Below are 12500 nucleotides of genomic sequence, written 5' to 3'. Positions count from 1 at the left end.
CCCACAGCACCCACTCCCTCAGCACTGACCCTCCCACAGCACCCACTCCCTCAGCGCTGACCCTCTCACAGCAACCGCTCCCTCAGCACTGACCCTCCCACAGCACCCACTCCTTCAGCACTGACCATCCCACAGCACCCACTCCCTCAGCACTGACCCTCCCACAGCGCCCGCTCCCTCAGCACTGACCCTCACACAGCACCCGCTCCCTCAGCACTGACCCTCCCACAGAGCCCACTCCCTCAGCACTGACCCTCCCACAGCACCCACTCCCTCAGCACTGACCCTCACACAGCACCCACTCCCTCAGCACTGACCCTCCCACAGCACCCGCTCCCTCAGCACTGACCCTCCCACAGCACCCACTCCCTCAGCACTGACCCTCCCACAGCACCCACTCCCTCAGCACTGACCCTCCCACAGCGCCCACTCCCTCAGCACTGACCCTCCCACAGCACCCACTTCCTCAGCACTGACCCTCCCACAGCACCCGCTCCCTCAGCACTGACCCTCCCACAGCACCCGCTCCCTCAGCACTGACCCTCCCACAGCACCCGCTCCCTCAGCACTGACCCTCCCTCAGCACTGACTCTCCCACAGCACTGACCCTCCCTCAGCACTGACCCTCCCTCAGCACTGACCCTCCTACAGCGCCTACTCCCTCAGCACTGACCCTCCCTCAGCACTGACCCTCCCACAGCACTGACCCTCCCACAGCGCCTACTCCCTCAGCACTGACCCTCCCACAGCGCCTACTCCCTCAGCACTGACCCTCCCTCAGCACTGACTCTCCCACAGCACCGACCCTCCCACAGCACTAACCCTCCTACAGCACCCACTCCCTCAGCACTGACCCTCCCACAGCACCCACTCCCTCAGCACTGACCCTCCCATAGCGCCCGCTCCCTCGGTTTCCGTTCCCCCCTCCCCGTGGAGGCCGGGTTCTGAGGTGACCAGCTGTTACCCTGTGCCCGGAGCCTGGCGAGATCCTCGGTCAGGACATCATAGGCCTCCTGCAGTTCCCTCTTGCGTCTCTCCAGCTCCTGCAGACACTCTGTTAGCGAGCGGATCTTCGCCTCGTGCTGCAAGACAACGGCCTCCGCTCAGTTCCATCACCCATCCTGGGACGGGGGCCGGCAGCAACAGACGTCGAGGGGCTGAATGACCTCTCTCAGCCACAAACAAAACTCCCCTCTGCTCTGTTTCATCCTGTTTGGAGTTCAGCTGGGGGCGGTTGCTGGGGCTGGGGGGGGGCGGGGGGGGGGGGGAGGGGGGGGGAATGATTGGGGATGTAGGCCTACTGCAGGAGGCCATTCGGTCCGTCCGTGGGGACCGTGCCCCAGTCCCCACTGCGCACCTGCCCTGGGTTGTAACAGCTAAAGGATTCGAGGAATGGATTTCAGTGGAGACAGAGTAAAGCTCCCTCTACACTGTCCCCCCATCAAACACTCCCAGGGACACGGGGTTAGATACAGAGTAAAGCTCCCTCTACACTGTCCCCCCATCAAACACTCCCAGGGACACGGGGTTAGACACAGAGTAAAGCTCCCTCTACACTGTCCCCCCATCAAACACTCCCAGGGACACGGGGTTAGATACAGAGTAAAGCTCCCTCTACACTGTCCCCCCATCAAACACTCCCAGGGACACGGGGTTAGATACAGAGTAAAGCTCCCTCTACACTGTCCCCCCTATCACACACTCCCAGGGACAGGAGGTTAGATACAGAGTAAAGCTCTCTCCACATCATCCCCCTCGGCGTTCCCTGTCTGTACCTGCGGGGTCAGTGTTCCCTGTCCGTACCTGCGGGGTCAGCGTTCCCTGTCCGTACCTGCGGGGTCAGCGTTCCCTGTGTGTACCTGTGGATTCAGCGTTCCCTGTCCGTACCTGCGGGGTCAGCGTTCCCTGTGCGTACCTGTGGGGTCAGCGTTCCCTGTTCGTACCCGCGGGGTCAGCGTTCCCCGTCCGTACCTGCGGGGTCAGCGTTCCCTGTCCATACCTGCGGGGTCAGCGTTCCCTGTCCGTACCTGCGGGGTCAGCGTTCCCTGTGCGTACCTGTGGGGTCAGCGTTCCCTGTGCGTACCTGCGGGGTCAGCGTTCCCTGTTCGTACCCGCGGGGTCAGCATTCCCAGTCCATACCTGAGGGGTCAGCGTTCCCTGTCCGTACCTGAGGGGTCAGCGTTCCCTGTCCGTACCTGCGGGGTCAGCGTTCCCTGTGCGTACCTGCGGGGTCAGCGTTCCCTGTGCGTTCATGCGGGGTCAGCGTTCCCCGTCCGTACCTGCGGGATCAGCGTTCCCTGTGCGTACCTGCGGGGTCAGCGTTCCCTGTGCGTTCATGCGGGGTCAGCGTTCCCCGTCCGTACCTGCGGGATCAGCGTTCCCTGTGCGTACCCGTGGGGTCAGCGTTCCCTGTCCGTACCTGCGGGGTCAGTGTTCCCTGTGCGTACCTGTGGGGTCAGCGTTCCCTGTGCGTACCTGTGGGGTCAGCGTTCCCTGTCCGTACCTGCGGGGTCAGTGTTCCCTGTCCCTACCTGCGGGCTCGGCATTCCCTGTCCGTTCATGCGGGGTCAGCGTTCCCTGTGCGTACCTGTGGGGTCAGCGTTCCCTGTCCGTACCTGCGGGGTCAGCGTTCCCTGTCCGTACCTGCGGGCTCGGCATTCCCTGTCCGTTCATGCGGGGTCAGCGTTCCCTGTGCGTACCCGTGGGGTCAGCGTTCCCTGTCCGTACCTGAGGGGTCAGCGTTCCCTGTCCGTACCTGCGGGGTCAACGTTCCCTGTCCCTACCTGCAGGGTCAGCGTTCCCAGTCCGTACCTGCGGGGTCAGCGTTCCCTGTCCGTACCTGGGGGTTCAGCGTTCCCAGTCTGTACCTGCGGGGTCAGCGTTCCCTGTGCGTACCTGCGGGGTCAGCATTTCCTGTCCGTACCTGCGGATTCAGCGTTCCCAGTCCGTACCTGCGGGGTCAGCGTTCCCAGTCCGTACCTGCGGGGTCAGCGTTCCCTGTGCGTACCTGCGGGGTCAGCGTTCCCTGTGCGTACCTGCGGGGTCAGCGTTCCCAGTCCGTACCTGCGGGGTCAGCGTTCCCTGTCCGTACCTGCGGGGTCAGCGTTCCCTGTGCGTACCTGCGGGGTCAGCATTCCCTGTCCGTACCTGCGGTCTCAGCGTTCCCTGTCCGTACCTGCGGGGTCAGCGTTCCCCGTCCGTACCTGCGGGGTCAGCATTCCCTGTCCGTACCTGGGGGTTCAGCGTTCCCAGTCCGTACCTGCGGATTCAGCGTTCCCAGTCCGTACCTGCGGGGTCAGCGTTCCCAGTCCGTACCTGCGGGGTCAGCGTTCCCTGTCCGTACCTGCGGGGTCAGCGTTCCCTGTCCGTACCTGCGGATTCAGCGTTCCCAGTCCGTACCTGCGGGGTCAGCGTTCCCAGTCCGTACCTGCGGGGTCAGCGTTCCCTGTCCGTACCTGCGGATTCAGCGTTCCCAGTCCGTACCTGCGGGGTCAGCGTTCCCTGTCCGTACCTGCGGGGTCAGCGTGCCCTGTCCGTACCTGCGGATTCAGCGTTCCCTGTCCGTACCTGCGGTCTCAGCGTTCCCTGTCCGTACCTGCGGATTCAGCGTTCCCAGTCCGTACCTGCGGGGTCAGCGTTCCCTGTCCGTACCTGCGGATTCAGCGTTCCCAATCCGTACCTGCGGGGTCAGCGTTCCCAGTCCGTACCTGCGGGGTCAGCGTGCCCTGTCCGTACCTGCGGGCTTGGCGTTCCCTGTCCGTACCTGCGGGGTCAGTGTTCCCTGTGCGTACCTGCGGGGTCAGTGTTCCCTGTCCGTACCTGCAGGGTCAGCGTTCCCTGTCCGTACCTGCGGGGGTCAGCGTTCCCTGTGCGTACCTGCGGGGTCAGCGTTCCCTGTGCGTACCTGCGGGGTCCGCGTTCCCTGTCCGTACCTGGGGGTTCAGCGTTCCCAGTCCGTACCTGCGGGGTCAGCGTGCCCTGTCCGTACCTGCGGGCTTGGCGTTCCCTGTCCGTACCTGCGGGGTCAGCGTTCCCAGTCCGTACCTGCGGGGTCAGCGTTCCCTGTGCGTACCTGCGGGGTCAGCGTTCCCAGTCCGTACCTGCGGGGTCAGCATTTCCTGTCCGTACCTGCGGATTCAGCGTTCCCTGTCCGTACCTGCGGGGTCAGTGTTCCCTGTCCGTACCTGCGGGGTCAGCGTTCCCTGTCCGTACCTGCGGGGTCAGCGTTCCCTGTGCGTACCTGCGGATTCAGCGTTCCCAGTCCGTACCTGCGGGGTCCGCGTTCCCTGTCCGTACCTGGGGGTTCAGCGTTCCCAGTCCGTACCTGCGGGGTCAGCGTTCCCTGTCCGTACCTGCGGATTCAGCGTTCCCAGTCCGTACCTGCGGGGTCAGCGTTCCCAGTCCGTACCTGCGGGGTCAGCGTTCCCTGTCCGTACCTGCGGATTCAGCGTTCCCTGTCCGTACCTGCGGATTCAGCGTTCCCAGTCCGTACCTGCGGATTCAGCGTTCCCAGTCCGTACCTGCGGGATCAGCGTTCCCAGTCCGTACCTGCGGGATCAGTGTTTCCTGTCCGTACCTGCGGTCTCAGCATTCCCTGTCCGTACCTGCGGATTCAGCGTTCCCAGTCCGTACCTGCGGATTCAGCGTTCCCAGTCCGTACCTGCGGGGTCAGTGTTCCCTGTCCGTACCTGCGGGGTCAGCGTTCCCTGTCCGTACCTGCGGGGTCAGCGTTCCCTGTGCGTACCTGGGGGTTCAGCGTTCCCTGTGCGTACCTGCGAATTCAGCGTTCCCTCTCCGTACCTGCGGGGTCAGCGTTCCCTGTCCGTACCTGCAGGGTCAGCGTTCCCTGTGCGTACCTGCCGGCTCGGCATTCCCTGTGCGTACCTGCGTGCTCGGCGTTCCCTGTGCGTACCTGCGGGGTCGGCGTTCCCTGTCCGTACCTGCGAGCTCGGCGTTCCCTGTCCGTACCTGCGGGGTCGGCGTTCCCTGTCCGTACCTGCAGGGTCAGCGTTCCCTGTGCGTACCTGCCGGCTCGGCATTCCCTGTGCGTACCTGCGTGCTCGGCGTTCCCTGTGCGTACCTGCCGGCTCGGCATTCCCTGTGCGTACCTTCCGGCTTGGCATTCCCTGTGCGTACCTGCGTGCTCGGCGTTCCCTGTGCGTACCTGCCGGCTCGGCATTCCCTGTGCGTACCTGCCGGCTTGGGATTCCTGTGCGTACCTGCGTGCTCGGCGTTCCCTGTGCGTACCTGCGGGCTCGGCGTTCCCTGTGCGTACCTGAGGGGTCAGCGTTCCCTGTGCGTACCTGAGGGGTTCAGCGTTCCCTGTTCGTACCCGCGGGGTCAGCGTTCCCTGTCCGTACCTGAGGGGTTCAGCGTTCCCAGTCCGTACCTGCAGGGTCAGCGTTCCCTGTCCGTACCTGCGGGGTCAGCGTTCCCTGTGCGTACCTGCGGGCTCGGCGTTCCCTGTCCGTACCTGCGTGCTCGGCGTTCCCTGTCCGTACCTGCGGGCTCGGCGTTCCCTGTCCGTACCCGCGGGGTCAGCTTTCCCAGTCCGTACCTGCGGGGTCAGCGTTCCCTGTGCGTACCTGCGGGGTCAGCGTTCCCTGTCCGTACCTGCGGGGTCAGCGTTCCCTGTCCGTACCTGCGGGGTCAGCGTGCCCTGTCCGTACCCGCGGGGTCAGCATTCCCCGTCCGTACCTGCAGGCTCGGCGTTCCCTGTGCGTACCTGCGGGGGTCAGCGTTCCCTGTCCGTACCTGCGGAGTCAGCGTGCCCTGTCCGTACCTGCGGGGTCAGCGTTCCCAGTCCGTACCTGCGGGGTCAGCGTTCCCTGTCCGTACCTGCGGGGGTCAGCGTTCCCTGTGCGTACCTGCGGGGTCAGCGTTCCCTGTCCGTACCTGCGGGGTCAGCGTTCCCTGTCCGTACCTGCGGGGGTCAGCGTTCCCTGTGCGTACCTGCGGGGGTCAGCGTTCCCTGTCCGTACCTGCGGGGGTCAGCGTTCCCTGTGCGTACCTGCGGGGGTCAGCGTTCCCTGTCCGTACCTGCGGGGGTCAGCGTTCCCAGTCCGTACCTGCGGGGTCAGTGTTCCCTGTCCGTACCTGCGGGGTCAGCGTTCCCAGTCCGTACCTGCTGGGTCAGCGTTCCCTGTCCGTACCTGCGGGGGTCAGCGTTCCCAGTCCGTACCTGCGGGGTCAGTGTTCCCTGTCCGTACCTGCTGGGTCAGCGTTCCCAGTCCGTACCTGCGGGGTCAGCGTTCCCTGTCCGTACCCGCGGGGTCAGCGTTCCCTGTGCGTACCTGCGGGGTCAGCGTTCCCTGTGCGTACCTGCAGGGTCAGCATTCCCTGTCCGTACCCGCGGGGTCAGCATTCCCAGTCCGTACCTGCGGATTCAGCGTTCCCAGTCCGTACCTGCGGACTCTGCATTCCCTGTGCGTACCTGCGGAGTCAGCGTTCCCAGTCCGTACCTGCGGGGTCAGCATTCCCTGTCCGTACCCGCGGGGTCAGCATTCCCAGTCCGTACCTGCGGATTCAGCGTTCCCAGTCCGTACCTGCGGACTCTGCATTCCCTGTGCGTACCTGCGGATTCAGAGTTCCCGGTCCGTACCTGCGGGGTCAGCGATCCCGGTCCGTACCTGCGGTCTTGGCGTTCCCTGTCTGTACCTGCGGATTCAGCGTTCCCAGCCCGTACCTGTGGTCTCGGCGTTCCCTGTCCGTACCTGCGGAGTCAGCGTTCCCTATCCGTACCTGCGGATTCAGCGTTCCCGGTCCGTACCTGTGGTCTCGGCGTTCCCTGTCCGTACCTGCGGGGTCAGCGTTCCCTGTCCGTACCTGCGGGATCAGCGTTCCCTGTGCGTACCTGCGGGGTCAACGTTCCCTGTCCATACCTGCGGATTCGGTGTTCCCTGTGCGTACCCACCGGCTCGGCGTTCCATGTTCGTACCTGCAGTCTCGGCGTTCCCTGTCTGTACCTGCGGGGTCAGCGTTCCCTGTCCATACCGGCGGGATCAGCGTTCCCTGTGCGTACCTGCGGGGTCAGCGTTCCCTGTCCATACCGGCGGGATCAGCGTTCCCTGTCCGTACCTGCGGGATCAGCGTTCCCTGTGCGTACCTGCGGGGTCAGCGTTCCCTGTCCATACCTGCGGGATCAGCGTTCCCTGTGCGTACCTGCGGGGTCAACGTTCCCTGTCCATACCTGCGGATTCGGTGTTCCCTGTGCGTACCCACCGGCTCGGCGTTCCATGTTCGTACCTGCGGGGTCAGCATTCCCTGTGCCTACCTGCGGGCTCGGCGTTCCCTGTGCGTACCTGCGGATTCAGCGTTCCCTGTGCCTACCTGCGGGCTCGGCGTTCCCTGTGCGTACCTGCGGGGTCGGCGTTCCCTGTGCGTACCTGCGGGCTCGGCGTTCCCTCTGCTTACCTGCGGGGTCGGCGTTCCCTGTCCGTATATGCAGGCTCGGCGTTCCCTGTGCGTACCTGCCGGCTCGGCATTCCCTGTGCGTACCTGCCGGCTTGGGATTCCTGTGCGTACCTGCGTGCTCGGCGTTCCCTGTGCGTACCTGCGGGCTCGGCGTTCCCTGTGCGTACCTGAGGGGTCAGCGTTCCCTGTGCGTACCTGAGGGGTTCAGCGTTCCCTGTTCGTACCCGCGGGGTCAGCGTTCCCTGTCCGTACCTGCGGGGTCAGCGTTCCCCGTCCGTACTTGCGGGGTCAGCGTTCCCTGTCCGTACCTGCGGGGTCAGCGTTCCCTGTGCGTACCTGAGGGGTTCAGCGTTCCCAGTCCGTACCTGCAGGGTCAGCGTTCCCTGTCCGTACCTGCGGGCTCGGCGTTCCCTGTCCGTACCCGCGGGGTCAGCTTTCCCAGTCCGTACCTGCGGGGTCAGCGTTCCCTGTGCGTACCTGCGGGCTCGGCGTTCCCTGTCCGTACCTGCGTGCTCGGCGTTCCCTGTCCGTACCTGCGGGCTCGGCGTTCCCTCTCCGTACCCGCGGGGTCAGCATTCCCAGTCCGTACCTGCAGGCTCGGCGTTCCCTGTGCGTACCTGCGGGGTCAGCGTTCCCTGTCCGTACCTGCGGAGTCAGCGTGCCCTGTCCGTACCTGCGGGGTCAGCGTTCCCAGTCCGTACCTGTGGGGTCAGCGTTCCCCGTCCGTACCTGTGGGGTCAGCGTTCCCCGTCCGTACCTGCGGGGTCAGCGTTCCCTGTCCGTACCTGCGGGGGTCAGCGTTCCCTGTCCGTACCTGCTGGGTCAGCGTTCCCTGTCCGTACCTGCGGGGTCAGCGTTCCCTGTCCGTACCTGCGGGGGTCAGCGTTCCCTGTGCGTACCTGCGGGGGTCAGCGTTCCCTGTCCGTACCTGCTGGGTCAGCGTTCCCTGTCCGTACCTGCGGGGGTCAGCGTTCCCAGTCCGTACCTGCGGGGTCAGTGTTCCCTGTCCGTACCTGCTGGGTCAGCGTTCCCAGTCCGTACCTGCGGGGTCAGCGTTCCCTGTCCGTACCCGCGGGGTCAGCGTTCCCTGTGCGTACCTGCGGGATCAGCGTTCCCTGTGCGTACCTGCAGGGTCAGCATTCCCTGTCCGTACCCGCGGGGTCAGCATTCCCAGTCCGTACCTGCGGATTCAGCGTTCCCAGTCCGTACCTGCGGACTCTGCATTCCCTGTGCGTACCTGCGGAGTCAGCGTTCCCTGTGCGTACCTGCGGATTCAGAGTTCCCGGTCCGTACCTGTGGGGTCAGCGATCCCGGTCCGTACCTGCGGTCTCGGCGTTCCCTGTCTGTACCTGCGGATTCAGCGTTCCCAGCCCGTACCTGTGGTCTCGGCGTTCCCTGTCCGTACCTGCGGAGTCAGCGTTCCCTATCCGTACCTGCGGATTCAGCGTTCCCGGTCCGTACCTGTGGTCTCGGCGTTCCCTGTCCGTACCTGCGGGGTCAGCGTTCCCTGTCCGTACCTGCAGGATCAGCGTTCCCTGTGCGTACCTGCGGGGTCAACGTTCCCTGTCCATACCTGCGGATTCGGTGTTCCCTGTGCGTACCCACCGGCTCGGCGTTCCATGTTCGTACCTGCAGTCTCGGCGTTCCCTGTCTGTACCTGCGGGGTCAGCGTTCCCTGTCCATACCTGCGGGATCAGCGTTCCCTGTGCGTACCTGCGGGGTCAACGTTCCCTGTCCATACCTGCGGATTCGGTGTTCCCTGTGCGTACCCACCGGCTCGGCGTTCCATGTTCGTACCTGCGGGGTCAGCATTCCCTGTCCGTACCTGCGGGGTCAGCGTTCCCTGTCCGTACCTGCGGGGTCAGCGTTCCCTGTCCGTACCTGCGGGCTCGGCGTTCCATGTTCGTACCTGCGGGGTCAGCGTTCCCTGTCCGTACCTGCTGGGTCAGCGTTCCCTGTCCGTACCTGCGGGGTCAGCGTTCCCTGTCCGTACCTGCGGGGTCAGCGTTCCCTGTCCGTACCTGCGGGCTCGGCGTTCCATGTTCGTACCTGCGGGGTCAGCGTTCCCTGTCCGTACCTGCTGGGTCAGCGTTCCCTGTCCGTACCTGCGGGGTCAGCGTTCCCTGTCCGTACCTGCGGGGTCAGCGTTCCCTGTCCGTACCTGCGGGCTCGGCGTTCCATGTTCGTACCTGCGGGGTCAGCATTCCCTGTGCCTACCTGCGGGCTCGGCGTTCCCTGTGCGTACCTGCGGATTCAGCGTTCCCTGTGCCTACCTGCGGGCTCGGCGTTCCCTGTGCGTACCTGCGGGGTCGGCGTTCCCTGTGCGTACCTGCGGGCTCGGCGTTCCCTCTGCGTACCTGCGGGGTCGGCGTTCCCTGTCCGTATATGCAGGCTCGGCGTTCCCTGTGCGTACCTGCGGGCCCGGCGTTCCCTGTGCGTACCTGCGGGGTCGGCGTTCCCTGTGCGTACCTGCGGGGTCGGCATTCCCTGTGCGTACCTGCGAGCTCGGCGTTCCCTGTGCGTACCCGCGGGCTCGGCGTTCCCTGTGCGTACCTGCGGGCCCGGCGTTCCCTGTGCGTACCTGCGGGGTCGGCGTTCCCTGTGCGTACCTGTGGGGTCGGCATTCCCTGTGCGTACCTGCGAGCTCGGCGTTCCCTGTGCGTACCTGCGAGCTCGGCGTTCCCTGTCCGTACCTGCGGGGTCGGCGTTCCCTGTCCGTACCTGCAGGGTCAGCGTTCCCTGTGCGTACCTGCCGGCTCGGCATTCCCTGTGCGTACCTGCGTGCTCGGCGTTCCCTGTGCGTACCTGCCGACTCGGCATTCCCTGTGCGTACCTGCCGGCTTGGCATTCCCTGTGCGTACCTGCGTGCTCGGCGTTCCCTGTGCGTACCTGCCGGCTTGGCATTCCTGTGCGTACCTGCGTGCTCGGCATTCCCTGTGCGTACCTGCCGGCTCGGCGTTCCCTGTGCGTACCTGAAGGGTCAGCGTTCCCTGTGCGTACCTGAGGGGTTCAGCGTTCCCTGTTCGTACCCGCGGGGTCAGCGTTCCCTGTCCGTACCTGCGGGGGTCAGCGTTCCCTGTGTGTACCTGCGGGGGTCAGCGTTCCCTGTCCGTACCTGCGGGAGTCAGCGTTCCCTGTCCGTACCTGCGGGGTCAGCGTTCCCTGTCCGTACCTGCTGGGTCAGCGTTCCCAGTCCGTACCTGCGGGGTCAGCGTTCCCTGTCCGTACCCGCGGGGTCAGCGTTCCCTGTGCGTACCTGCGGGGTCAGCGTTCCTGTGCGTACCTGCAGGGTCAGCATTCCCTGTCCGTACCCGCGGGGTCAGCATTCCCAGTCCGTACCTGCGGATTCAGCGTTCCCAGTCCGTACCTGCGGACTCTGCATTCCCTGTGCGTACCTGCGGAGTCAGCGTTCCCTGTGCGTACCTGCGGATTCAGAGTTCCCGGTCCGTACCTGCGGGGTCAGCGATCCCGGTCCGTACCTGTGGTCTCGGCGTTCCCTGTCCGTACCTGCGGAGTCAGCGTTCCCTATCCGTACCTGCGGATTCAGCGTTCCCGGTCCGTACCTGTGGTCTCGGCGTTCCCTGTCCGTACCTGCGGGGTCAGCGTTCCCTGTCCGTACCTGCGGGATCAGCGTTCCCTGTGCGTACCTGCGGGGTCAACGTTCCCTGTCCATACCTGCGGATTCGGTGTTCCCTGTGCGTACCCACCGGCTCGGCGTTCCATGTTCGTACCTGCAGTCTCGGCGTTCCCTGTCTGTACCTGCGGGGTCAGCGTTCCCTGTCCATACCTGCGGGATCAGCGTTCCCTGTGCGTACCTGCGGGGTCAACGTTCCCTGTCCATACCTGCGGATTCGGTGTTCCCTGTGCGTACCCACCGGCTCGGCGTTCCATGTTCGTACCTGCGGGGTCAGCATTCCCTGTGCCTACCTGCGGGCTCGGCGTTCCCTGTGCGTACCTGCGGGGTCGGCGTTCCCTGTGCGTACCTGCGGGGTCGGCATTCCCTGTGCGTACCTGCGGGCTCGGCGTTCCCTGTGCGTACCTGCGAGCTCGGCGTTCCCTGTGCGTACCTGCCGGCTCGGCGTTCCCTGTGCGTACCTGCGGGCTCGGCGTTCCCTGTGCGTACCTGCGAGCTCGGCGTTCCCTGTGCGTACCTGCGGGCTCGGCGTTCCCTGTGCGTACCTGCGGGGTCGGCATTCCCTGTGCGTACCTGCGAGCTCGGCGTTCCCTGTGCGTACCTGCCGGCTCGGCGTTCCCTGTGCGTACCTGCGGGGTCGGCATTCCCTGTGCGTACCTGCGAGCTCGGCGTTCCCTGTGCGTACCCGCGGGCTCGGCGTTCCCTGTGCGTACCCGCGGGGTCGGCATTCCCTGTGCGTACCTGCGTGTTCGGCGTTCCCTGTGCGTACCTGCGGGGTCGGCATTCCCTGTGCGTGCCTGCGAGCTCGGCGTTCCCTGTCCTTACCTGCGGGCTCGGCGTTCCTTGTGCGTACCTGCGGGCTCGGCATTCCCTGTGCGTACCCGCGGGCTCGGCGTTCCCTGTGCGTACCCACGGGCCCGGCGTTCCCTGTGCGTACCCGCGGGCCCGGCGTTCCCTGTGCGTACCCGCGGGCCCGGGCGTTCCCTGTGCGTACCCGCGGGGTCGGCGTTCCCTGTGCGTACCCGCGGGCTCGGCGTTCCCTGTGCGTTCCCGCGGGCTCGGCGTTCCCTGTGCGTACCCGCGGGCTCGGCGTTCCCTGTGCGTACCTGCGTGCTCGGCGTTCCCGGTGCGTACCCGCGGGCCCGGCGTTCCCTGTGCGTACCTGCGTGCTCGGCGTTCCCGGTGCGTACCCGCGGGCTCGGCGTTCCCTGTGCGTACCCGCGGGCCCGGCGTTCCCTGTGCGTACCCGCGGGGTCAGCCTTCCCTGTGCGTTCCCGCGGGCTCGGCGTTCCCGGTGCGTACCTGTGTGACGAGGAGCTGACAGTAGCTGAGCTCTCGGCTGCTCTCGTCCACCTTGCGGTTACTCTCGATCTGCAGATCCTCCAGCTGGCGGCATCGCTTCATCAGTGTCTTCACTTCCGACTTCATCTTACTGATGTAGAGCCGTGCCACA

General features: G+C 65.7%; 1 protein-coding gene across 2 annotated transcripts in view; it reads right to left on the bottom strand.

The window, feature by feature from the left end:
• The window catches only part of LOC148134627 (kinesin heavy chain-like), a 64449-nt gene extending 51955 nt beyond the window's left edge, over positions 1-12494 (bottom strand). For both annotated transcript variants that reach the window (XM_087985663.1, XM_087985664.1), the window contains exons 1-2: positions 12350-12494; positions 965-1082 (exon numbers count right to left, since the gene is read on the bottom strand). In XM_087985663.1, coding sequence (XP_087841789.1) covers positions 965-1082; positions 12350-12475 — 244 coding nt within the window. In that variant the 5' untranslated portion in view covers positions 12476-12494. The remainder of the gene's footprint in view (positions 1-964; positions 1083-12349) is intronic.
• Positions 12495-12500: the final 6 nt, after the last annotated feature.

The sequence above is a fragment of the Chiloscyllium plagiosum genome, unplaced genomic scaffold (genome assembly GCF_037043375.1).
Source record: "Chiloscyllium plagiosum isolate Xiang-an unplaced genomic scaffold, Cpla_swu_hap1 HiC_scaffold_53Y, whole genome shotgun sequence".
Taxonomy (NCBI): Eukaryota; Metazoa; Chordata; class Chondrichthyes; order Orectolobiformes; family Hemiscylliidae; genus Chiloscyllium; species Chiloscyllium plagiosum.
The sequence above is the reverse complement of the archived record's forward strand: the minus strand, read 5'-3'. Positions and strand labels throughout refer to the sequence as shown.